This window comes from Meles meles, chromosome 10 (genome assembly GCF_922984935.1).
Source record: "Meles meles chromosome 10, mMelMel3.1 paternal haplotype, whole genome shotgun sequence".
In the NCBI taxonomy this organism is placed as follows: domain Eukaryota; kingdom Metazoa; phylum Chordata; class Mammalia; order Carnivora; family Mustelidae; genus Meles; species Meles meles.
The window spans coordinates 14,379,202-14,405,904 of record NC_060075.1 but is presented as its reverse complement, the minus strand read 5'-3'; the positions used below and the strand labels follow the sequence as shown (position 1 = coordinate 14,405,904).

At 48.1% G+C, this 26,703-nt stretch overlaps 1 protein-coding gene across 1 annotated transcript in view; it reads left to right on the top strand.

Moving 5' to 3' along the window:
- TBXAS1 (thromboxane A synthase 1) overlaps nt 1-26,703 on the top strand; it is a 154,172-nt gene that overhangs the window by 81,301 nt on the left and 46,168 nt on the right. The window contains exons 6-9 of the mRNA XM_046020971.1: nt 6,823-6,939; nt 20,960-21,048; nt 22,797-22,945; nt 24,659-24,789. Of these exons, the coding sequence (XP_045876927.1) occupies nt 6,823-6,939; nt 20,960-21,048; nt 22,797-22,945; nt 24,659-24,789 (486 nt within the window). The remainder of the gene's footprint in view (nt 1-6,822; nt 6,940-20,959; nt 21,049-22,796; nt 22,946-24,658; nt 24,790-26,703) is intronic.

Below are 26,703 nucleotides of genomic sequence, written 5' to 3'. Positions count from 1 at the left end.
TCATGGGTTTTAAGTTTTTATTCAAATCCCCGTTAGTTAACGCTCAGTGTAATATTAGCTTCAGGTGTCCAATTTTGTGATCCAGCACTTTCAAACAACACCCAGTGCTCGTCGCCAGTGCGTTTTTTCTGGTTTGATTGATTGATTTTAGAGAGAGTGTGTGGTTTTGGGGCAGGGGGAGGATGGACAGAGGGAGAGGGAGAGAAGTAGACGGCGCTCTGAGTGCGGAGCCCAACGTGGGGCTCAATCCCATGCCCCCAAGACCGTGACCCTGAGACCAAGTCAAGAGTCAGAGCCCAACAGACTGAGCCCCCCAGGCGCCCCACAACACAACAAACGCACTCCTCAGTCCCCATCACCTATTTCCCCCACCCCCCACCCGCCTCCCTCTGACGGCCCTCAGACTGTTTCCTATAGTAAGAATCTGCTTCTTGGTTTGCCTCTTTTTCTCCCTGTGATCACTTGTTTCTTAAATTGCACATATGACTAAAATCCGATGGTTTCTGTCTTTCTTTGACTGACCCGTTTCACTTTGTATCTTTGTCTGTCTTTTCTTTTTTTTTTTAAATATTTTATTTATTTAGTTGACAGAGAGAGAGATCACAAGTAGGCAGAGAGGCAGGCAGAGAGAGAGGGAGAAACAGGCTTCTCACTGAGCAGAGAGCCCGATGCGGGGCTCGATCCCAGGACCCTGAGATCATGACCTGAGCCGAAGGCAGAGGCTTTAACCCACTGAGCCACCCAGGCGCCCCGTATCTTTGTCTTTCTTAAGAGGAGTCAACGCACACGATGGGTCCACGGCTCCGAGCAAGGCAGAAGTTCATACTTAAAACGCAGACAGCCAAAACCGGGATCAGATGTGTGCAACCTTATTTGCCTGAGCCCTGCTTTGAGCCAGGATGCCTTGCCTCTTAGGACACACTGTGCTATGTGCCGGAAACCTTCCAGCCTGAGCTACGAGCACCTCATCCTGGGATGGGCTGCCCGTGGGAGGTCCCCAAGTGACACCCACGATGGGATGCTCACTCCCTGTAGGCCTCCCCTTTCACCTGCTTTTCTCAGGTCTGGACGTGGCTGGTCCTGAAAAAGCCAGGCCCAGGGAATTGCATTTGATCTGTAAAAACGCACTTAGCTTCACGTTTCCAACTTGGTTAAGTATGAACTTTAACATTTTTCAAGGCCCTGAGTACATCACGAAGCCCGAGGAAGGCAGGAATAGTGCTAAGTGGTATTGATTTGAATGCTCAAGTTCTCTTCTCTCAGTGCCTTGAAGAACTTTCTAAAACTCCAAAATCTTGCTGAACATGATTTTATATTTCATGTCTTACTAGACCCTTGCTTCAACAGGAAGCCATCTTTACATTTTTCAAAAAAGAGAGAAGTAAAATCTTATTCTTGTATTTATACCTCCTTTCTTTAACTGTTGTGGCGGCAGAAGTAGAAATGAGTGTGTAAACCAGGAGATTAATATCCAGAATTTGGGGGAGATAATAGTAAATAAGCCATAGAAGCAATTTTGGTGTCTCGGGGGTTATATTCCTGAACATCTCATGAAGTCAAGTCCCTGTGCCCAAGTCCTGACCCCCACGCTCCTCCTTTGCCCCAATCTCTCTTTTTTTTTTTTAAGATTTTATTTATTTGACAGACAGAGATCACAAGTAGGCAGAGAGGCAGGCAGAGAGAGAAGCAGAAGCAGGCTCCCCGCTGAGCAGAGAGCCGGATGCGGGGCTCGATCCCAGGACCCTGGGATCATGACCTGAGCAAAGGCAGAGGCTTTAACCCACTGAGCCACCCAGGCACCCTTACCCCAATCTCTTTTGATCTCGCCCTGTTTCTTCCCATTCTCCCCCACCTTCTTACAAGCCATGCCCCAGCAGTGTAGTGAAAGTCACATGACTTAAATTTTAAGAAATAAAATAAGATTCTGGATTTGCTGCCTTTTATTAGCTACGTGACATGGACCAGTCCTTCCAATTTCTCTGGGCCTCTTTCCTCTTGCGTCAAGCATGAGCCACAGACAAGCTAACTACCAGGTGTGTTTGGCTCCCAGTGCAAGGGACAGTCAGTGCCAATGGGGAATACACGGTCTCCCGCCAGCATCCCAGAGAGCCATTTTGAGCTTGGGATGCAAGGGTCCCTCTTCGGGCCCATCAGGAGAATTTCTTCTCCCAGCCAAGCATGATAGGTATTATATCCAGGGTACCTGTCCCTCCTTAGCACTGCTTCTGGCAAGAAACTGCTGAGGGTTTTTGAAGGCATTTCTCAGAAGACTTAACAAGCCCCCTGGACCCTCTTTCCAGTCAGGAAGAGCCCATGCTGTGGGGCATGGGGCTCACAGAAGCACAGTTCCAAGCCTGTGGTTTCCTCCTCTTTGGCGGATAAAATTCTAGGAACCCTGTATCAGGCCCGGCCACCAGAGTCCACATCAGGACTCTATTCAAATTAGAAGAGGTCCCCTTCCTTCCACCAGCTGATGTCCAGTTGGCAGAAGGAGCCCTACCTGTGTTACATCCCCTAAGCCAGCCCCCTAGACCCGTCCCAGTCTAAGGCAGAGCAAAGGAACAGAGAATGTCCCTTAGGATCATTTTCTACTGGCCAAGAGTCATTGGATGAAAACTCTCCAGTGGACAGAACACTTTGCTACACCAAAGCACCAAATATAAGTCCTGTTTGGTTGAAATCTTTGTATAGGCAGAGAGCGATCATCATAGGTTGAAAGCAACGTTTTCAGGAATAGCATTTGGGCAGGTGAGAAAATTCTAGAACTTTTGTTGATTCATATAATATGAGACCGCACAAGAGGTTTCACAGACGCAGGCAAGAGAGAGACCGGTGGTACCAGAGTTTCCTCGTCTGCACAAGGCTGTGCGAGAATTCAAAAGTTTGCAATGGCGGGTCCAGCATTTTATGATCACGGCACGCTTTGGTGTTCCTATTTTTGTAGCCTACTTGACATCCTTTACACTGAGCAGGTTGGCAGCACTGGCCTCGTGACCAGTGATCTACAACCGTATTCCAGAGTCTTCAGAAGCACCCCCCCTCCCCGCTTGCCTGCAGCTCTGCATGGCTGTTGGAGAATGGATGACAGCCTGGCCAAGGCGCCACAGAGATCGTACACATCTGAAGTCAACGTCCTTGCAGGTGCCAGGATGTGAGAAACCTTTTTTTTTTTTTCCCCGTGTGGCTCTGGCTTCATATTTCATTAGGCCTCCTCCACATTCTTCATCACAATATCACAAAGAGGCACTGCATGCATTTGGCAGCATTTTCCAGAAAGAGTTGGCAGTTCCTGTGTGGCTCCCTCAGACCGGTTGAGAACCACAGGTTTGGGCCACGCTCAACCCCCAGCGTGTGATGCTCTCTTCACGGGAACACAGAATGACGAGGTGTTGGTTTTCCTTAATAACTTGTACCTCGGGATGCTTCAACATTAAAGCTTAGGCTTAGCTGGTCTAAGAAGAAGCGGGACTCGATTTTAAGAGAGCTTCATTGAAAAGACAAACACATTCAACTGTCCACGGGAAACTTAGGGGAGCCACAAGGCCACTACTGAACCACCGCTGCTTGCCAAGGCGGTGTTTTCCTCATTTCTGGAGAATCACCCCAAGATGAATGAAAGGATGTGAAAAGCACTTTGTTAGCTGTGAGATCAACAAACACTGGTTGTAAACCACCCCATTCCCAGCCACCAAGTCAACTGTGAGCACCTTCGAGGGCAAGGATTCTATTCTTTGTCTTGATAGTTTCAGTGCTAACATCCCACCCAGGACATAGTAGGTGCTCAGTAAAGGGCTACAGCGTGGTAACTGTAACTGGCTGGATTTTAGTTGAGGGAGGGGGGATGACTCCCAGTTTGGGGGTTTAGGTTAGTGTAGGCTTTTTGAAGTTCTTTTGACTATGTGAAAACACATTTCACATCATGACACAGAGTACACACACACACTCACATACACTCTCACACACTCTCTCTGACACATACACACACACACACACCCCTTGAAAACCAAATACTTATTCTTACTTTGTGAAACACTCCTCAAAGTATCTTCTACTCTGTTCTATTCCTTGTTTCCCTCAACTTTTCTAAAATGCTGATTGCCATACACCACCTTGATTTCATGGCTGGTTGCGGCCTGGAGTCTGGAAACCCCCTGGCTGAGGGCTGATTGGAGGGACGTGCGCTGAGACTCAGGAGACAGGGCTGGGCGGACAGACAGGAGTCTAGAAAGCCCTGTTTCTCTGGCTCTTCCTTCCTGAGGCTCATGGTCCCTTCCTGTCTCAATCCTCTCAGTCCCGTACCTCATCCTGTCAGGGGAGAGCCCCCTGGGTGGAGGTCTCAAGGCATCACTCAATAAAGGGAGTCAATTATTATGGGGAAACAGGGCTGGGTGAGGGGGAAGGAGAGTCAGTGCTCCACAGGCACAGAATTTCAGTTGTGCAAGAGGAAAAGCGTTCTGTGGACAGACGGTAGAGACGGTTGACAGTGTGAACACACTTCAAGCCCCGGAGCTGTATGCTTAGAGATGGTTATGATGGTCAGTTTTACATTGCGTGTATTTTGCCACAGTCAGAAAGTATATATATTTGTGTGAAGACAAACATGCCTGCAGTGGTCCCCTGGAGACGGAGCCTCAGGATTAGAAGAGTCCTTAAGGGTCATTTAGACCAATCCTCCCCAGATGCTCAAGCCTCTGGTGTAGAATTTCTCCCAAATGGATTACAGTCACCAGGGATGGGGGCCTCATCACTCACAACAGGTTATTTTATCTTGGGACAATTCTGACTTTCGACTGTTCAGTTCTTTGGATGAGCTGGAATTTTCCCTGTAGCTTCCATGATGGAAGCCATTTCCACCCCTCAGGGTCACTGAAACAACCTAAATTTCCTCTTCCACAGACTCTTCCACAGTTCAATAAGTATTTTTTTTTTTCAGTGCATCCTAAGTACCACCCTCTGATCTCCCAAGTCTCCTCTTTCCAGCTTCACCTTCCAAAATCTGTCCAACTCTCCCCTCACCACCCCACACTGCTCCTCTGAAGGGACCGATCGGCTGCTCTCCCTCTTAGAGAGTCGTCTCTCGAAACAAAATCATGACTCTAACCAATGCCCCGAAATGTCCCATCACGACACGGAGAATTCGGCTGTAGGCTGAGAGGAGAGCGTTGGCGTGGCGGGCCGGTGAGGGACATAGCTGAGGACAGCGCTGACATATTGCGTGGAAGGTTAGATTTGTCCTCTGGGTGCAAGATTAAAAATCTCATGGATCCAACCCTTAGTTCTGAAGGACAGATGCAAGATCCGATCAACCATGACTCTTATCTCTCATATATTCTGTTCTGTCAGAACCCTATAAAACACCACCCAGCTCTCCTTGGGAGCGAAATGCTTTATTACACATGCATGGCCCAGGACTGGGTGCTTGCCAATATGCAAATTCACACAATGTACCACTTCCTCCTTTGACTCTGGAACCCAAACAAATGGGTCATGTTCCCCAAATCCCATAAAAGCATGATTCTGTACAGTGACCACGGCACTCCTAAAGAATTTCCTTCTAAGTAGGGAGAGGGATTTCTTTGCAGAAAAATACCTCTGCAGCTTCATTCTACCATATAATTAAATCTCCCCTAGATACTTTGAAGTTACATTTTATAGACTATTTTGAATGTTCATATTTTATCTGAAAATTATAATTTTCCTCTAAACATGAGTTTTTACCAGGCTTTTGAATTATGACAGCTGGCTTCATATTTCAAATATACAACAGTGAAAAGACACAGTGAACGTGTCCATCACAAGAGGTACCTAGAGCGCTGGGTCTTCCAGTCCCCCTGCCTTCCTGTACCCCACTGCCCTGGGTCTGGGGGCGCTCCGACCAGTTTGGGGAACCCCAATTTTGATGACCCAGTTGGAGTAGCTGGTTTCAAGATGGAACAGGATGGGAAGAAGTGTGAGGCATCCTTGTGTTTGGGCGCTTTCAGACTCAGCTCGAATCTCCTCAGAGCAGCCTTCCTAGCAAGCTGGGCCTATCATTCTCTCACCGGCTCTATTTCTAACACACATATTGGTTAGTGTAGAGGTCTCTGTCTGCAACCCAAGAGACCGTCAGCTCCTTGAGGGCCAGGCAACGCCTTCCCTAGTAGACACTGCGTAGCCAACTCTTTGCACATGAGACGCAACAAATGTTGGCTGAAAGAGAAAAATGAATGACTAGAAGAACCCAGAAACACAGGGACAGTTCTCCTCTTAGAAGAAGCTCTGTTGGGACATGCTTCTCAAAGATTTTCATTTTTCCCTGACCCTCCCCCCACACTCCCCACATTCTCTCCCTCTCCACACGGCATGTCCCCAAAGATCCAGAGACACAAGTCTGTCATCTCCTGGCCCGGCCTAACCAATCCCGCCACACAGAACCCCCTGCCACCATGTTTAGACATGAAACTCAATCCCAGGAAAGACAAGCCCATCTCCATGAAGCCCGCTGTTTGGGCCTCAGGGAACCCTCGCTGAAACCCAGGAAACTTCAGAGATCTCGCTCCTTGTCCACAGAAGCTGCTGAGTTACTCTGCAGTGAGGACCGCATTGTAAGAGAGTGGACGTGGGTCAGCAGAGCCTACCCGGCGGCTGCCCCCAGGCTCTCACCATGAATCTTTGGACCATTATCCCTGAATCTTCACAAGCTTCCCCTGCGTCCTTGTGAGAGAAATCTCCTCGTTTGTGGGTCACTGGCAGACTTTAACCAGAGTTTTTCTCATTGACCTGTATTGTCACCAACGTGGCTTCGGCTCCCTCGTGTCCTAATCCTCTGCTTGTCTCTCTCAGGTGTCCGGTTTGGAGTCCAAACCAGTGATGGACAGCGTCCTGTTTTTACGCGACAGAAGATGGGAAGAGGTCAGAAGTGTCCTGACTTCGGCTTTCAGTCCTGAAAAGCTGGATGAGGTAAGCTGCAGGGAATGCGGACTCGCCCCCTACAGTTTCTTCTCTCCAAATTGTGATGGAGAGCAGGTGCCCAGGGCGCCCCTTGTCCACGCAGCACATTAAAATGCCCTGCCCACAGGGGCCGTCAGACCTCCCTAGGTCGCAAAAAAGCCCCGGGGAGAGCACTGGAGTGGGGTCCACTTCCCCAGGCCCCACATCTCCAGTTGCCACGAAGCAACTGTGAGGGTCCAAGCGTGTCTGGCACTTCTGCAAGGTCCCGAGACGGCCCCAGGCACTTTGGGGCCACCCAGGAGAAAATGGGAGACGTGCCTCTCATCCTTCTAGGGCTGATGGATTGCCTGGGAATCTTGTCAAAATGCAGATTCTGATTCAGCAGGTCTGGGGGTCGGGGTGGGCTGAGATCCTGCATCTCTGCTAAACTCCCAGGTGAAGCACGTTTTACATGGGGCGGGGGTGGGGGTGGGGAAGGGGAACCGAGCAGCTGGAAACAAAAGTGAGCTGCGGCTCCAGTCCACAGTGGGGAAGAGATGGCTGCGGGTTGTGTGTGTGTGGGGGGGGGGGCACTCTTTCCTTCCGGCCCTCGGTCCTGCCTCTCCACCAAGTGCTGTCACACCTGATCTTCACACCTGTTAGTCTGGCTTTGGTGTTTGGCCTAAATTCTGCAAGAATTTGGGGGATTGAGCCCGTGAACCTTCTGATATGAAGTGCTCAAGGTCTGACTCAGAGTCCCAAGGACCTGGGCAACTCCAGAGCAAGCATCCTTCCAGAGCCGTCCACCCCGTCTAGCGGTTCCAGAAAGCCTGGGCTCAGAGCCAGGGTCTGTCTTCAGCTCAGTAAGTGAAGGCTACTCTTAAACTCAAGATGCTCACCTATCCGGTCCTGTTTAAGACATACAAATCCCCGGAAGCCCCCCGGAAGAGGAGAGGTCCCGTGCTTCGTAATTAATCCCGTCCAATAAAACACGCTCGGAAACCAGTGATCCCACCCACGGTCAGTGAGGTTTTGGTATTGGTGGCAGGGACGGGTGAGCTCAGTTTATAGGACCAGCGGAAACAAGCTCTTATCTGTGCCAGGCACCATGCTGAGGGCTTCCCCTCTGTCCCACCACACCATCTCTACCACATCCCTGTGAGGCCCATAGCATCAGGATCACCCTCATGGCACAGAGGGACTAAGTAACGTGCTCCACGTCACACAGCTTGTAAGTGGAGCAGCCGACATCCTAACCCAGCTCTACCAGGAGGGGAGGCCTCGATTCAGCTGGAGCCACAGGCCCGGCTCCTCGCTTCACTGGGTCACCTATGGAGACTTCAGGGGACCATCTGTCCCAAGGACGGGCCTGCTTCTTTAAAAATTGCAGAGCAGGAGGGAGACCACCCAAGCAAGGTGGGGGGGGGGGTGTCACGTTTATTACATGCAGTCACTAAAATGTTGAGGTAACCGAGAGGAGTGGAGGGGAAGAGAAGTAGGTAAACCGAGGCTTGACGTCCCTAGCTCCAACGTGTTGCATCAAAGTTCTTGACTCATGAGTAAACGGTGACTTGTGGGCAGCACCACAGACACAGAATCTCATCACTTGTCAAAGAGAAACTGAGGAAGGGTAGCTGGTTTTTTAAAAGGAAGAAAGAAAGGGGAAAAGTTTTCTTGACAGATTTGAGCTATGTTTCTTGGGTTGGGGGGGGATAATCAATCTGGATCTTTTTCCAAGGTCTAGATTTCGTTAGCACTTTATAGGGTATACTCCAGAAATGGGTAGAATGTCGTTTCCAAGAGAAATTCAGTGCTCCTGGGATCCAAAGCATTTTTTCCTTTCTGAACCAGAAAAAGAAAATGCTTTGGATCCATTGCAAAAAAAAAAAAAAAAAAAAAAAAAAAAAAAAGAGCTCCTCCAAGTGGTTCATTGCACTAAGGTACCTAGTGGAAGGGGGGTGGGGGTCGTAGATGACATGAGAGAGGCAGAAGAAGCAGGGGAGGGGAAAGGGAAGTGGGGAGAAATTTCATAGACCAGATTCCCTCGGTCTTTAGGTCTACTTCCTCACTTAACATAGACTACCATAAACTTAACCCTATTGAAACATCTTTCCACTCAATATAGTTGAATTTGCGTTCTTGGGGTTTCCATTAGCAAGGATACCGTTCCCGTGGCAGCAACGGTCACCTTTCTCCCCACCTCTGGAGCATTTAGACTGGGTGAGTTTGAGGTTCTTGGGCAGCATCCAATAGATGTGTCAGGAAGTAGCTGCAGACCTCGAGACCTGCAGGAGCTCGAGAGGAGGGCAGGAAAGATGGTGGCTAAAAACACAGACATGGCGAGATCACGCCCAGCGGGTGGTGGCGAGAGCCATATTCAAGTGAGGGGCAGAGGAGAGACCTACAAGTAAGACTCAGGAAGACCGGGCTGTAATAGAAGTCCAGTAGAATGGAAGGGAAATGTGTATCAAGGAGGAAGGAGCACCCAAAGGTGTTACATGTTGCTTGGGTAGAAAGGCGCGCCAGCCCAAAGAACTGTGTGACAAGAATAATATTTTCAAACATTAAAGCAATGTCTGTGCGTGTCGTGCTCTATAGATCGTGTCCCCTGGGATCTTCCTTCCTGCCCGGAATCGGTGGTGTGTGTTGCTTCAGAAGGAAGCAGGGAATGCCTTCCAGAACGAGGAAGTCCATGCTCAGCTCTGACCCACACGCGTATCAGGCTTTCTCAAGCCCTTTTGAGACAGTGGTCTTGGAAGCCAAACATGCTTGGGAGAGCAAAGAGTTTTCCTCCTTCCACAGGCAGCTTCCTGGGACTCTGAAGGGCAGGGTTTGGGGCTCTGAGCAGAGAGCGTCACTCTGCACCAAAGTGTAGACAGGGTGAAGGCTGTGACAAGGGGGCAGTTGCTATCCTGAGGAAGACGGGTGGAGGGGAGAGGTAGGGAGGGCAGGGTGAGCCAGTCTTAGTGCCCCTGACTACCTCCTCCCCCAGCCCAAGTGACCCTCTAGGTTTCTGACGCTTCTTAGTCTTTAACCTCCCACTGGCCTCTGCTCTCTAGGTCACTGGTTCTCAAACCCTGTGCGACCCAGGGCTACACCAGAATCACCTAGAATCCTTGTTAAAATACATAATTCTAGGGTGCCTGGGTGGCTCAGTGGGTTAAGCCGCTGCCTTCGGCTCAGGTCATGATCTCAGGGTCCTGGGATCGAGTCCCACATCGGGCTCTCTGCTCGGCGGCGAGCCTGCTTCCCTCTCTCTCTCTCTGCCTGCCTCTCTGTCTACTTGTGATCTCTCTCTGTCAGATAAATAAATAAAATCTTAAAAAAAAATACATAATTCTAGGACCTACCAAATGAGAACTCTATGGGTGTAAAACCTGTATGTTTTACAAGTTTCCTGCTATAATTCTGGTAAAAGCCCGAGTGGGAAAGCACTGGTGTGTGTCTTCCTCTTGGTCCCCTGCCTGACCATCAAATGCCAGGGACTTCCCCAGACGTACAGGAGCTGGGCCCCAGAACCCTGTCCCCTCTCCCCTGCTCTATTCTTCTCTGTAGCACGGCTGCGGGCTAACAGCCCACCTACCCTACTCCTCTTTTCTCTGTCGTTAACTGCATGGCAATAGGCACATAACGCGCACTCAGTGGTGACTGGATGGATGGACAGATGGATGGATGGATGGATGGACAGGGAATCAAAGAGCCAAGAAGCTCTTTACTGAAGCATATACGTTAAGACTAAGATAAAAGAAAAATAAAAGGGAATGATTTTATCGAAGAAAAGTTAAATAAGGGCATGAGGCACATTGTTGGCTTTCTCTTTGGAGAGTCATAGGTATATACATGCAGAAACAGAAAAAGCAGCTTCCAGGGACATACAGAGGAGAGTGGGGCACACAGGGACCCGGACGGGAGGAGGCAGAGATGACAGGAGAAGGTCGGACAACAGACCCGAGCCTGCTCTCCACTCAATTACGGACACCGGAGTCCGTTCTCCCCCAAATAGCTCTGAAATGTCAATCTCTCCATTCCTTGCTGAATTTATTCTTGAAATAAACGTTTGTTTTCCCTTGGAATATTCGGCAGCTTGTCTCCGTTAGCACCTTGGCAGTCTGTGCCCTCTCCTGTGTCTGGAGGTGTCATTAATACCCAGCCTGTCAAGGTGGCACCGACTTTATCCGCATGTTGGGCAGCCTTGGTCAGCAATGCTCGAAATTTACTTTAAAATCAGCATTAAATCACAAAGCCATCTTTTTATTTCAAATAAAACTGATCTTTTGGTGTCAGTTTAGGGATGACGTAGAAAGATACAGCCCTGGTGAAAATTTGGTTGCTGCACTCCCGATTCCAGAAAAAGAGGCTCCCGAAGTCATAGTCTCATGGCAGCCAAGCTACTGAGGTTTATGGTACAAGATTGCTGAGCACTGCTGGGAAAACGGACTTTTTTTTCTTAATTAGGAAATATTTTGCCCAGTTGACCTGCCAGAGTGTTCACCCCGCCCCCTAAAAGATTAATTTTTTTAAAAAGGGGAACCAGTAGATTTATTGAGATTTTTAGAGTCTTATGCTAGATTCTCTACCAAAGACTACTAATGAGTAACCCTGGGGTGTGTAAAATTTTATTATGGGTCAGAAAGCAAGTAGATTTAATTTTAGGAAATGAAACTGGAGTTAAATTAATTCTTCTCTGAGGGTGAAATATAAATAATGGGGAGTCCCTGGGGACCCAGGTTAGCACTACATTTTATTTTTAAATTTTATCATTCATCTGAAAGAGGGAGCATACCGTGCAATCTACACATCTGTAAATTCCTCTAAGCTCTTCTGATTTTGTAAGTATTAAGTCAGTTAGAATAAGCTTCCAAGACTCTTCTAAGACTATGTAAGTCAACACAAAAGTGGCAGCTAACTTTCAGTGTAACCAAGAATAAAATAATATTTTTAAGAGGAATACATCAAAACTATGATAATGAACTTTAAAATTATGAATCACTACCAAGGAAAAGAATTTAAAATCGTTGAGGATTGAAAGGACCATAGTCATTCAATTCCATAAAATATTGCCAACCATCTTTTTAATTTATAACATTTTATTTTTTTATTTTTTTTTAATATTTTATTTATTTGACAGAGAGAAATCACAACTAGGCAGAGAGGCAGGCAGAGAGAGAGGAGGAAGCAGGCTCCCCGCAGAGCAGAGAGCCCGATGCGGGGCTCGATCCCAGGACCCCGAGATCACGACCCGAGCCGAAGGCAGAGGCTTTGAGAGAGAGGGAGAGAAAGAGAGAGTGCATGCGCAGAAAGAGGGACAGAGAGAGAGGGACAAGCAGACCCTATTGAGTGGGGAACCTGACACAGGATTCAATCCCAGGACCCTGAGATCAGGACCTGAGCTAAAGTCAGACACTTAACCAACTGAGCCACCCAGGTGCCCCCGACAACCATCTTCTGAGAGATTTGCTATGTACCTTAGCATATTAATGGGTTGGGAGAGTTTGCAGTGAAGCAATCTGTTTAACCTTGTTTGTTCTGGGCTCAAATAGGTTCTTAGTAGGGGAAAACACAGGTCATTAATGTCAAAGCCGGCTAGTGGGAGAAATGAGGCCACAGGGCACTGAGACTTTGGTGGTAAAGTGCATGAGGGACGCCATTTTTAAGTGCCTCTAGTGGGGGGTGGGGGGACAGAGGTAGGATCTACCCAATATGGTGGCTGGTGTCTTCTCAGTCCTCAAAGCCCTGTAGAAGAGATGGGTATTTCCTCATTCACCCACGTCACTAAGCTGATGGTGACCCCCTGAGCAGATACAGGAGAGCTGGAAGCTGCACACAGGACAGTCTGAGCCTGGCTGGGTGCGTCACTCAACAGGAAAAGAGCCAATGGCATCTCTGTGCATAGGGACTCAGTTAAATAGAAACCAGACTGACAGGGAAGGCTGGTATCTCTCACAGTCGCCAGGAATCCAGCGCTCTGCCTAATTTTTCACTTTCATCCAGATGTTTCCTGTCAGGAAGGCACAGTCAATAATGTATGAATCTTAAAGGCGGCGGCAGATGTGGTTATTATTCCCCCTAGGCCTTTCCTGCCTTGGAGAAGACATATTACTCCAGAATGACTACAATTTTAAAAAATTTAAGTTGATATAGCCAGCTTATGAGTAAATACATAGCTGCGATCATTTCGGGGCAAAAGTCTTCGCAGGATTATAGTCTTCATCACGGTTTGGCTTGGCCTTTACATTTTCACTGTACGCTCTTCAGACGATCGTGCACGAGGGCTTCTAGAACGGAACCTGCTCGTTGCAGCAAGCAGCTCTCTCTCGGCTGCAAGAGCCTCCGGCGGTCTATTTTTAATATTTGCTTTTATTTCTTAATCCTTCAAAACAATAAAAATGGAAGTCATTACAAGCAAGTGCGGCTGTGGTAATAAATACTGTGGTGTCCAAAAATACATTGTCTCTGCCTGACCAGTTGCCCATTTTCCAGAATGTCTGGGTATTTATCTAGCAGCAAGAGACCATTATCCTTCGACACAGTTGTATTCCACTGACACCTAACCTCCTAATTAAAATCGCTATAATGATGGACTGTTTAAATTCTGGTTAAAATGTTCCTTTTCCATTTGCATTTAAAAGAAAACACACTCCTCATCCCGGGTACCCCATCCTGGGTTATAATTTGGCTTTCCTTTGCCAGAATCACAGTGTCACTCTGACTTGCCACTGCTTAAATCTAAACGAGCATCTAAATGTGCCTCCCAGCTTGGCTGTTGCCTGGCAACACCGGCAACCTCCTCCTCGTCGGGGTGAGTTCTAATTGGTCACAACTCTTGACAGGAACCACTGACTTATTAGAAATGACACTTGATTATTCACCTAGATGGCTAGAGCTGATACTTATCAGCAGGAAATTCTGCATAAAAATAAGTCCTGGATGTTTTTAATATCTGGGGGGGGGGGGGCAGAAGGAAATAATAAGTTTTGTTAACCAGTATTAATTTTACATTTGTTAGCCCCCAGTTTAAAGCACTTTAAGGTATTATTTTTTTTTTATTATTTCTGAAGTCAACAATATGTTTAAATACCTTCTCCCATCCCCATTAGCTGACCCTTATTTATTCAGAAAATCCCCCTCTGACATCCGTTCCAAAACAACCTAGCCTGCAGGTCTAAGAGTGCCAGATAGAATGAAACATTAAATTCATAAAATTCAATGAAGATTTATTAGTTCCTGTCTTTAAGGGGTTTATAATGTAGAAGGGCAACAAAGTGCATAGACCCTACATTATTACTGAGTAGTGGAAAACGGTGAGAGTTCACGTCCTCTTTCGAGGAGCAGAAGCCACTTTGGGACATAAGGGATAGCATTGGAAGTGAGTCCTGAAGATTTTACTGAGCTTTGACAGAGGCAGAAGGTGCATTGCAAGTGGACTGAGCTGTGGGAACAAATGCGTCTGAACAAAAAGTACAAGATGTGTTCAGGGAATAGAGGAAGTAACAAATTGGCTGGAACACAGGGTACCTATAAGGGATTAGTGAAAGAAAACTGGAAAAGTAGGTTGAGGCACAGAGAGTTCTGTGCTGGGGGAGTGTTTGGTGCGAGCTTCACTGGAGGGCGAGGAGCTATTAAGTCCTTGAAAGTGAGGGAGTAAGGAAAGGGGTTTTAGGCCCTTAGCCTGCAGGACGCACCATTTCCCCTAGATCCTGCGACAGACACTTCTGGGACAGATGAGGACAGCTGCAAGTCATACCCCCGGAGTCTCCACTTTCCATGGCCCCGGGGGTTGTGGGGGGACAGTCCCGAGGCCCATATTTTCATCTCAGGATGGGGCCCTCTGCTCAGGCTCTTTTCTGAATCCCTCTTCATATGTAGACCAATGAGTCACCCTGCCTACACACCATCAAAGTGTGGGGGTCATCTCAGTTTAGAAGTATGAGATAATGCAGAAAGGACCCTCTCTCTCCTCTCCCTGCTCAGGAAATGTGTCTTCTCTAGCCTTCAGGCTGACCCTGTTCTCCAAATTTCCAGGGGGCTCCAAAGGTTTAATGGTATTTGTTGATTTGTTTTTTTTCCAAGTCCGTGACATCAGAGCTGCATTCAGTGAAATTATAACCTAGAAGTCAATTGACTGAGGAACAAAGAGAATGGATTCTGATTTCAGAGACAAAAGCAACAAGCTAGGAGTCAGAGGATCTGAATTTCTAATTCTCATTTTTACTAAATTATTGAAGCATAAAAGTAAGCAGATGTAGGTCTTTGTGTAATTCTGAAGTCAATGCATCAAAGAGATACAAAAAGACTTTCTTACAGATGGGATATATTGGAGCAAGCAGAAAGGCTCGTGGATCCAACCTTTCACTGTGCCAGACTAGGAAGTTGTCTTCTCTTTCCATGGTCTCTAAGTACCTGTCTCAATCTGATGCTTAGGGACCTCATTCAAATCCTAGAATGTCCATGGAAAGGGAATTCATAGGGCAGTGCAAAATTAGCCCCTTGTTTGCGGGTGAGGACCCCAGTTCAGAGAGACTCAAATGACTTGCCCAAAGTAAGAGGTAAAACGGGCACGGGTGCCAGGTTTTTCACACAGAGCCCGTTCCCGGTAAACCGCATGACATTCAGGCTCAGACAGAAAGAACTCTTTGATCAATTAATGTTCCTTCTATGTCAAGGGCCACAAGGAACATTCTGTCAATCTGTCATCGCATCGATATTTCTAGAGACGCAACTGAATGTGTTGCGCTGAGCTCATTCCTGATAGGACAAATACTGAAAACTTCAGCAACACATGACAACACACAGGAATGGCCACGAGAGGGTGACACTGAAAGTGTATTAGTTACCTACTGCTGTTGAACAAATTACCCCAAAACTTAGCAGCTTCCAACAACGAAACTTTCTTAGCTCATGATGTCTGTAGGTCGGGAATCCAGCGTGGCTGTGCCTCTGTTTCAGGGTCTCTGCATTTAGCCTGGGCTGTGATCTCATTGGAAGGCTTGACTGGGGGAAGATCTGCTAAGCTTACTCACATGGTTATTGGCAGGATCCAGTTCTTAGTGAGCTTTGGAAAATAGGATAACAGGCTTGTCCTATGTCCTTCAGTCAGTGGGGATACATAGATAACAAGCATTTTCATTAGACCAGTCTGGTGACTTTGAAAAGTGAAAAGAAAGAAGGCTAGGAAGCTCTTTGGAAACTGTTTTTTAGTCTGCCTATGTGTCCAGCACTATACAAAGTACTGAGACTACAAAAGATGTTTACGCTTCTTTGTTCTCAAGAAGCAGGATGACAGCCATATTCCAGGTGACAGGTGGCAAAGCCTGAATTGGAGTAGTTGACGGGGAGATAAAGATGAAGGGAGAGAGACAAGGAACTAATGATAACATGGTGAGTCAAGAACACGTGGATCCACTGGGGTCTTGTCTATAAGGAATAAGAGGAAAGAAAATGGTACCATGCATCCATAGCTGTCTGGGAGCATGGGGGTCCTCCAGAGAACATCTGGCATGCCTTCTATTGCCAAGCCTCTTATATGTTTCTAATCACTGTCACAACTCTTCAAAGAAGGTCTTATTCCCCCATTTTGCAGATGAAGAAATCGATTCACTGAAGTTGAGCAATTCACCCAAGGTCACACAACTAAAAAGTACCAAGGAGAGGAAATCTAATAACTGGCAGTGGCTTTGAATATTTGCTCTTGCCTGGGTCGGGTGTACTCAACAAGGTCAGCATCTTAGCTTCAGAGAAGGAAGCCCCACTGGCAAAATGCCGTGAATCACCTAGAAGGAGAGTAGAAAGCCTACGAGCAGGAGATTTCTTAGCCCTTCTTTGTCATCACCCCATGAGCTGTCTCTTTTGACCACTCAGAAATCTCTTTCCACCTTGTTAAATTAATTCTATTGTCCTCTGTCTCTGCTTGACTCAGAAATCCTCAGATACAGTCTGAAAAAAAGAAAGAAACAAAGATCCATTTAAAAAAAAAAAACTGGGGTATTTAATAATAGTCAATTCCAGGTAGAGAGCAGTAAAGAGCAAGGACTTCCTTCCTTGACAAATTTCTTCCCCAGGCTGAGGGTACTACTTCACCCTAGATGGTGACTGCTAGTTTCCAAATGGCTGGCCAGCTGTACGGTCAGCATCATCTAGAATAAAGCCAACCCATGGGAGAGGTGAAAGAAGCAAAATGGGAACCCTTTCTCCCCGGGTGTGGCTGCTAAACTGTCATCCCCAAGAAGAAATCATTCTTTTAAAACCTAATAGCATTCGTATTTTATCTGGTAAGTATCATGTCCATGCCTTATGAAAAATATGGGGGAAAAAACAAAAATAAAAATTTCTCATTATCCTACAAAGATGAAATGTAACAATCAAATGAGAATCCTTTATTAAGATCTGGTGATAGCATTGTGTGCTCATCTGTGCGTGTGTGTTTGCGCAAGCCACCTTGCCTGCTTGTCTGCAGATCTAGGGGAGTAACTGCTGGGCTTGTGGATTGTAGAAAGATGATTGCAAGCCCATCAAAGAGAGCTTTTGTTTGTATGCAACTCGTGTGAGAGTGAATATTCCATAACTACTTGTGTATAATGCAAGGAAGAAAGCCTGAAATGATGCCCATTGGCCAACATACAGATCCGCTCTATGGTCTTATAATATTTTCTCTGCATTGCTTCTTAAAACATTTTTCATATTATATGCCCCATCTCATATCACATTAACCCAAATAAAAATGTCATTAACCATTCAGTGCGACAGACAGCAGGCAGAGCATGGTAGAAAATTACAATCATACCAGTCAGCCACAAAGCATTCTAGTTACAAGCACGTAGAGGAATTGAGGGTGAGTGGTGGTGCGTCCAGCCCCCCTTTGCACTGTCCAGCATACGACTGGACGGAGTAGGGGTGGACCCCTCTTTATGCACATGGCATGCTTCTGAAGAGTTGAGTATAAATCCAATTTTATGTTGCGTACCATTTCTGTTACATTAAGGGAGCTGTAAGCTTGATATCTAAAAAGACTTCCTTTCGAACAGCATTTTTCTTTTTTTACCATGTTCTTATTCCTCTGAAATAAACTGAAGAGAAATTTTGGTATATGGGATTTTATGAAAATGGAGTTCACTTGTACCACTAAGTTTATTAAAATAATGGAAGAATATAGCCGGCGAAGGCAGTCCCAGAAATGTGGGTGAGATAGCAGAGTTCTCCAAACACGTAGGTAGTCTAAGATTTTTTGAGAGTGATGGCCCAGAGGCCACTAAAAAGGACCCATTTACACACACTTTTGTATTGAGGGATTATTAAACTGACAGTGGGTGAACATTTAGAAAAGAATGCAGCTGTCCTGAAGATTTCCACCCCAGAGTTACCAAGAATAAATCAGGGTAGCTATTCTTATCCCTGTTTTGAGCGGACTCCAGGATAGGCACATGAGGTGAATTCCGTTTCTGTTTTGGCAAATCACTGGACAAACTCTTCCCCGGCCAACTCACCCATCAGTTGCTGCCTGGCTGGCTATTTACTCAGGTTCACACACAAGTGGCCGAAGAACCAGAAACACTGACGATTAACCAATTCTGTAGCTCCCTAAAGTAACCACCTAGTAGAGGGCCACGGGCTCTGTGTTTGCTCCTGGACACACAATGACAAACTGAATGAAGGCTTAGAAGGCACATTTACCAATCTCAGAGGGAACAAGAAGCAATAGCCAACATTATGGAAGATGAGATCTGAACGCGTGAGGACGCCCCTGGGCCCACCTACACTGAGTAGCACATGCACCCTCGTGCTCTAAGGCCTTGAAGTTGGATGAGCAGAAAGTCCTTTTTCTTAGAATTTTCCTCTCCAGATACTTCTCCCAAAAGGCTTGACCACAAGGGAGAATCTCAGATGTTCTGTCATCTCTCCACGGAGTGGGAGGGAGGGGGCAGTGTTCTGCTCTGAACGTCTGCTCCTCGACCTGCCTGTTGGTGTTGCCCAGGCCACAGCCCCCGCTCCAGGAACTCACACATCCCTGAGCTTAGCCTACAGCTCACACTTACTCAGCAGGAGGGTCCTTCTGCTTCTCAGGACCATCTCCTCCAGACAGAGGTCCCACAACAAACAGTTGGGCCCCTGGTGTCTCGTTCTGTCCTTACACTCCAGAACACATGGGGTGGCTTTCAGACCTCCCGGAAGGAGGGGTCCAACAAAGCCAAGCGTCCCTCCAACACCCGGCCAACAGCCACCCAGGCTGTCCCACTGTGCTAGGCTTCTCCAATCACCTGAATGTCTTAGGGGAGTTGAAAGATTGTTCTGCTCAGAACACATGGCAGGACAACTTTTTACAGCAATAAATGTAACGTAAATATAAAGCTTTTCTAACGAACGGAGTCTCAAGTGTCAAAAAGTCAATTGCATATGGCGATGATTCGTGGAAACAGACCTTGTATCTTTTGTTAACCTGAACCTCATATTTGCCTGTCCCACATCTTCTCAAAAAGTCCACATACACCTGGGCTTGGGACTGGCATGCAGGGAAGTGATCCATTTATGATTTATGGGATCTTACCTGAAATATTGTATTCCATTGATGGAACTGCCTTTTAGGAGTAACACTGACAAGACAGAGAGAGATAAGAACGGAGAAGTGTGCGCAGACCATGTTGCGTGAAGAGTGGGTGAAGGGATGGGAACCATTGTCTAGGAGGTCAAGAGGACCAGAGCTTGCTCTCTGGGTATCTGAAGCCCTACCGTGTGGAAGAAGTCTACTAAAAGCAGGGAGAGGTTGTCAGAAGGGACAAATTTTGCCTCAGTACAACATACCTTCTAATAAGTAGATTAACATTCTGTAACTTTCCCTAAAGCCTCAAGATTTTCAGGGCAAAGACTGGGTCTTAAATAATCATTCAAATTCACTTCCTCCTTCAACAAATAATTACTGTGTGCTAGGCATTGCTCTGGGTTCTGGGAACATAAAAATGAAGAAAAAGACAAGGAGACAAAAAGACAAAAATCTTCTCTGCCCTCAGGAAGTTACGGTCTAGTGTCAAATCGTAAAATCTGAACCTATTTACATTTCAAAAAATGTTTTCCATTAGAAATGCTCAGAACAATGTGTGACGGCATGTTGCTTTAGCTATGGTGTTATTCTAGAACGTGCACACGTTAGAATAACACCATATTCTACAGTGGTGACTTGGCTTTGCGAACATACAGGAGAAAATATAAGATCACGTGAGTAGCCTTTGCTCCGCAAAGAATCCCACCCCCTTGAGCCAGACTGCTGGGGTCAGAGGGACAGCAGCCAAAAATGATTTCCAAATGAGATCCAAACTTGGTGAAGCTGGGCAATAATTACATGAATGTTCACGACACCATTTTCTGTGTGTGTGTGCATATGCTCGACATTTCCATAATGAAAATATTTAAATATTAAAAAAAAAGAAATTCAGCAATTTTCCCAGGTGGGCACGGAAGGTCCCTTGAAGTCAAGGGTTCCCTTACACATTTATATTCAAAGGTTTAAGCGGCTGAAGCAAAAATGAATAGCCATCCATCAGAAATGTGCTAAAAGTGATTTTTGTATTGGGTAAAAAGTTGAAATGGACGACCTGACGTTCCTTTGGAGACTACATATCTATATTCTAGCAGAAAACCTGAAGTAAAATTGGAACCAAGCACACATGGATTGGGGCTAATTCCAGAGACAGTACATATGGATTGTGGTCTGTTTACTCTCTAATGCTAACCAAATGTCATGAAGCCGAGTACTGATTCTCATTTCTGTCTAAGCACTTAATGATCATTTTTGTAATTATTTCCCAGTATTTACTCTAAATCCTTTCTTCTTTTTGCTTCCAAAAGAACAGATTGCTTAAGCCAAAAGAGACGTTTACAGCTATCGTATTTTACGATATTTGTGAATTTCAGACCCTCCTCTTGATTCCTGGCTGCGTGAAAGTTACCTTGAAAACAATGTCTGTTTTCCCGGGAAGCGCAGCACATGACCTCTTTATCTGCAGTTAATTTAGGTGGGCCCCCTGCATGGTGTCCTAATTACCCCTTTGTTATCTGCTCTCAGATGACACCCCTAATCAGCCAAGCCTGCGATCTGCTCCTGGCTCACTTAAAAGGCTATGCGGAATCCGGGGACGCTTTCGACATCCAGAGGTAAGGGCGCTACATGGATACATAACAGATGAGGAATCATGCGTTTGAATTCCTGCTTCTTGTAACTCTACATAATTGCTGGACAATTACCTTGGGACCAGCAAACTATGGAAATGCTAGAAGCTCATAAAAAGCATGGGTGGACTGAATAATAAGAAGAAATGAAACCCGCGTAAGATGTGAAGAGAATGTGAACAAAGCCCAGGGTAGGTGTGGCGTGTTGAGGGAGGCCTTGAGTGGGCAGCGGAGTGTGGGTGGACACGCCCTCTGACCTCTGCAGGTGCAGGAGGGGTCAGAGCCACATGGTGGGGGGGGGGGGGGCAGGAGGGAGGGGTGAGCTGGGAAAGTCCATGCATTTTTATCGCCAGAATTGCGCACCTCAGTCTAGAAGCCAGGACTTAGCAGTGGACTTCAAACTGAAATGACTGATTATCTGGCTTCTCCTCCAGTTGTCCTGGGCTAAGTCATGGCTTCCAGCCCGGGAGGAGCAGGGCGAGAGAGGCAGGTCAGCCAGAAGCTGACTCGTTCTTATTATCATTACTCATAAAGTAATAGCATAAACCATCACCAGCATTCAAATTCTGCCGTGGTGTTTACAAAATCCTCTCACACTCTTTTCTCTCTGGTCATGGGCTGTGTGCGTTGGTTAAAGACCAACTAGGAAAGCAAAGTAAATAACTAACTTAAAAACCCTTAACTCTTGGGGGGTTAGGATCAGACACAATCACGCTCAGTGGGTAAACTGTTTTCACTATAGCGGGGACATGTGTCATCAATTGGAGGAATGTTTTCAATCAAGCACTCAAAAGAAAAGAAGTCATCTGGAGATGTCATTTATCCCTTAACGATAAGCTGTCGGTGATAGAGCCGGGAAGAAAGGAACTCTGTGTGTGCCCCCCGCTCGTGTCGAGCCACAAAAAATAAGAACTTTTCATTATAAAAGCAAATGCATACCCTGTTGGTAGCCTTTTTTTAGAAATAACTTCACCTGACTGCTCCTGCGAGATAGCACAAAAAGATCATTCTGGCTTAAAACGGCCCTTTGAGGGCAGGTTTCCTAGAGCCGAAGAGGTTAACTTTTCTGGAGCTATCGCCAGACACTTTTCCTCCTGTTTGTTTCTAAAGCGCAACATGTGTTTTCTGTAATAACATACATATGTTCATGAAGCTGGTCCCAAAGTTTGTCTTCTATCTATTGGAGTGTGAAGCGCCCTTGTTTTTGGTCTGTTACTCTTAGAAAAACCGTAAAATCGTTAGGAGGGAGAGGGGGACAAAAATAATAAAACTAGACAACCAGGTTGCCAATTTGCTGATCCCAACCTGCTCTATACCAATGGACCCCTCGATCCTGGCTTTGGACGGACTCTGCACAGCTCTGGCTCCATGCGCGTGGGCTTTGGGTCAACTGTTTCCCTCCACGGGGAGGAAGGTTCGGAGCCTGCTTCTTGGACTTTGTAGCCGGTTGATTCAGGCTGCCTGGAGCCGGAAAGTCAAGGAATCGATGCTCTCCTCCCCTTCCCAGTCTCGGTTTGCATCAGCTATCCAGTACGTTTTCGTGTGTCCTCCTGAATTCTGCTGCCATGCTCAAGGGATCCCACCCCCTCACTTGAGCTCTGCAGGAAGCTTCCCCCTGCAGCAGGCAGACGATGGAGCCAGGCCTCTTGGTGTTGGGGGGGGGGGGGGCAGGGCGCGATGGCCAGGCGAATGGCAGAGTCCTTCCCAAACCCAAATGGCTCCCTCTCCCGCAGGTGCTACAGCTGCTACACCACAGATGTGGTTGCGAGTGTCGCCTTTGGGACCCAGGTGGACTCCCGAAGGGCCCCCGAGGACCCCTTTGTGACGCATTGCAGGCATTTCTTTGCATACTCCATCCCCAGGCCTGTCCTGGTTTTAATCTGTAAGTACAGCTCTTGCCCAGGGGAATGGGTGTGTAGGACTGGGGTCTGGCAAGCTGGCCAGACCCCACGGCAGCTCTCGGGGCTCAGCCCTCACCACGAGGAAGGGGCGCTGGAGGGGTCTCCGAGACTTGCCCTGCAGGGTCCACCTGCAGAGACCTTAAGCTCCTGGAACCACCCAGGCTTCTGTGGTCACCGGCCGGGGCCACTCATCAGCAAGGCGGGTAGCGCTGGCCTTTCTTGCCACTGCCGCCGCAAGAACTACCTCGTCCCCATTTCACAGATGAGAAAACTGATGCTTAGAAAGGCAGAGCTGAAAGGGGGGCCCAGAGCCTTTCATTTTCTATGACATATTCCTCCCCTCCAGCAAAATCCTCTCCAGAAGTCTTCTCCGCTGGAAGGCCAGCGCCCGGCAAACTAGAAATCATACATGGAAGGGTGACTGGCAGGTTACCTAATGCCATGGGGACTGGTCGATTTATTTTATTTTTATTTCAAGAAGTGAGTTTTTGCCCTCTGGCCAATTCCGGCATCTTCTTGTTTTTATGGAGGTATTGAAGCGTTGCTATTGCTGTTATTGATTATTGCCCGAACTTCTAACCTTTCTGCCGGGCTGCTAAATTGTATCCATTCCTCGGTCAGTCCCTTTCCCATTTGTGAGTCCATTTCTGTGGAAGTCCCGGGCACCTCCATCAGCTCTGCGCTGAGATTGTACGGAGGGGTCACCAAGGGGGTTCAGAGCAGCCTCCTCTCCACCCTTCACCCCTCCCACCCCCTGGGAGCTGCTTCCCCAGGTCCGCTCCACCTGCGACGGCCCAGGGACACGGGCACGTCCTTCGGTGGGCGGCTCCGCTGTCCCAGCGCTGCTACCCATCTTCTCTCGGCCACTCTGAGCCCACCTCCGTGCCACACCACAGTGGTTCAGGCTCTGGCTCTTGAAAATGGGCAGAGTATTCTGAGAGCTCCGGGGGTCCAGAACTACCCCCCCGATCCGGGCTCCCATGCAGTGCCTGTGCCCAGTGGGCCCCCGGTCTGTGCTGGGAAGTGGAGCTGACCTGAGCCACCCTGCAGCAGCTCAGCCCCTCGGCCGAGCAAACTCCCCCCCCCCAACTCCATGAGGGGATGAGTGTCCCTGGCCCGGGGAGCCCTGCCAAGGCCGTGGCAGCAAGGGCACAGGCGGCGCGCCTGGCACAGCAAGGGAACGTCCCGAGGGGCCAGCATTCTTGCCAGCGACAGCCACGGCAGCTCTTGGGGACCATTCAGGTGGTCGCTCGGGGGACGGTTACCCCTGGGGAAACAAAGGCAAATGTCCAGGAAGTTAAGAAAGTAGATGCGCTTCCCGCCTTGCTCAGATGTGAAACATGCCCCAACATCCGTCCTTCTTTGAGGGAACACGAAGACCTCGGGCCCTCCTATCTAGGACCCGGAAAACTCATCTCTAAGTGCGAGCTTGATGTCCCAGGGGCCGGATGGCATTGCCGACTCAACTAAACAGACATGCACTGAGTGCTTGCAACGTGCGAGGGGCGGTCAGGAGTCAGGAGGTGGAATCAGGCTCGAGCCCTGCGATAAAGCACGCGGACCCCGAGGGGAGCCCTGCCTTCCAAAGGGGGGCTGCGGGGGGGGGGGGGTCTGCTTCCCCGGCAACAGGCACCTGATAGCCCCGGGTTACTGCTGCCCTGTTTTCAGTGTTGCTTTTGTTTTTCTCTTTCAAGTATCATTTCCATCCGTAATGGTCCCACTGGCCCGGATTTTGCCCAATAAGAACCGAGATGAACTGAATGGCTTTTTTAACAATCTCATTAGGAACGTGATTGCCTTGCGGGACCAGCAAGCAGCAGAAGAGGTAAGAGACCGTAATAGGACACAGCAGCGAAATGGAACCGGGCCTAATTTGGCACCGCTCTCTCTTCCCTCTTGCCTCCCCACCCCGCACGCTGGCCTTTAGCCGTCTACCACTCAGAGCTTTCCAGGGCACTAGAAGGGAAGGAGAACGGGTGGGGTGATGGGGGGCGAACACAGACGAGAAGGGTGAGGGCAGAGGGGGAAGGATGGTGGAGGGAAGCCGGAGCAAACTCTCCACATTCTGACATGGGTGCCCCCCCAAATGCACGGCCTCTCCCTCTCAAGCACTGGAAAAGCCGCCCCAAAGAAGTTTTTAGATAAATGCACCAACACGGACTTTCCATCAGCATATTCGTTCTCCTGAACGTCGGCAAGATGGAGTTTTACAACGTGAAGAGCATCAGCAGTAGAGAGGGTCTGGGCAGCTGACAAGCAACCCCCACTGGCTTTCAGCATGGAGGACGTGGCTACACAATCGGGGGCTGAGGGTTCCTGCGCATCCTCTGAGACCCAGAGACTTCTCTCCTCCCTGCAGATTTGCACCAGGCCTGGTGCGGAGTGGGAATCCAAGAAATATTTGTTGTTTGAACTTGGCTGAGAACAGAAATAGGACTTTCCAGTGTTGGGAAAATAATTTCACTGTTGGATACACTCATGCATGTATAATGCTCTTCTTTAAGGGCCTCGTTGCATTCGAGAAAGTTGCTTCAAAAGGAAAAAACAGGCCTGAAATGTCTTCTCCGGAACTGATTCTCATGAGCGTGGCAGAGTTGCCTCAAAGACTGGCTCAGAGGGCTTAAGGAGGGACGCGCAGAGGTCCAATGGCTGCACCACGGGCCCAGAATGAGATGGGGAGTGGGGGGGGCCCGTTAGTGGCGAGAGGCACCAGCAGCAGTCTCGTCACGCCTGGCTTCCCCCCGGATACTGGGAAGCAAAGGTGTCCCAGTTCAGGAGGCAGGAGAAGGTGCACAGACACTCACAGCCCCTTGGCCCACACACCACCGTGAACTCCACTCGACGCCCTTGGACGTGTGGGAACCATCAGCTCCCTGGGGCTCCCTGGCCCAGCTCTGCCCCCTAAAAGGACAGAACATTCTCAACCGGGTTCCTGCATCTCCACAATGACGAGGAAGCCTGGGGAAGGAGGGGTGAGGGGAGCCGCGTTTTCCAAACCTCAGCAGTGCTCTGACGGGCTTCCTGATGACAGTTTTGTCACGCCCGCTCCCCTCCCCCTCCCCCAGCCCGAAACCCACAGGCTGTGGAATCAGGCTGCAGATCCTAAAACTGTTGCGCCCAACGGCTTACCATGAGGTGAGGGGTTTATTAAAGATCCAATTACTAGGATTGCCTCAAGCTCTTCCTTTCATAAACTGGAGAGCTATTTGTTTCAAACAATGAGTTGATCTGAGAAAAACCTCCCAACCACAAATCCAGGACTGCCCGTGTCAAGACAGAGCTATATGGTTACTAAGAAAACTTGCTTTAAACCCATCTAAACTCTGTAGACATTCCATCAAGCAGATGTGTATTTGTGCAGTGGAAAATGCAGCACAGATGTTAAAAGGTAAATATTTTTCTAAGCTCTAGCCGATGGGTGGATTAGACACCTACATCTATCAGGGTGCGTATTTTTCTTGGATAGAGCCATAAAGCAGCACTGTTTCAGTCCTAAATGGGCAGTGTTCACATAGCCTCCGTGATGCAGTGCGAATTAAAGAAACCCATCTACGCTAATGCTCTTCTCCAGTGTGCAGGCCCCAGAGAGCAGCCCTTGCCCCAGAGAGCAGCCCTTTCCGCTGACCTTTGGAGCTGGAGGGGAAGACGGATTTCTACCATGCCCGATGGCCCTCCAGCAGCCTGACTGGGCAGGGAGGAGGGGAAAGGGGGCCAGCCACAGCTCCACCACTGGAAAAAG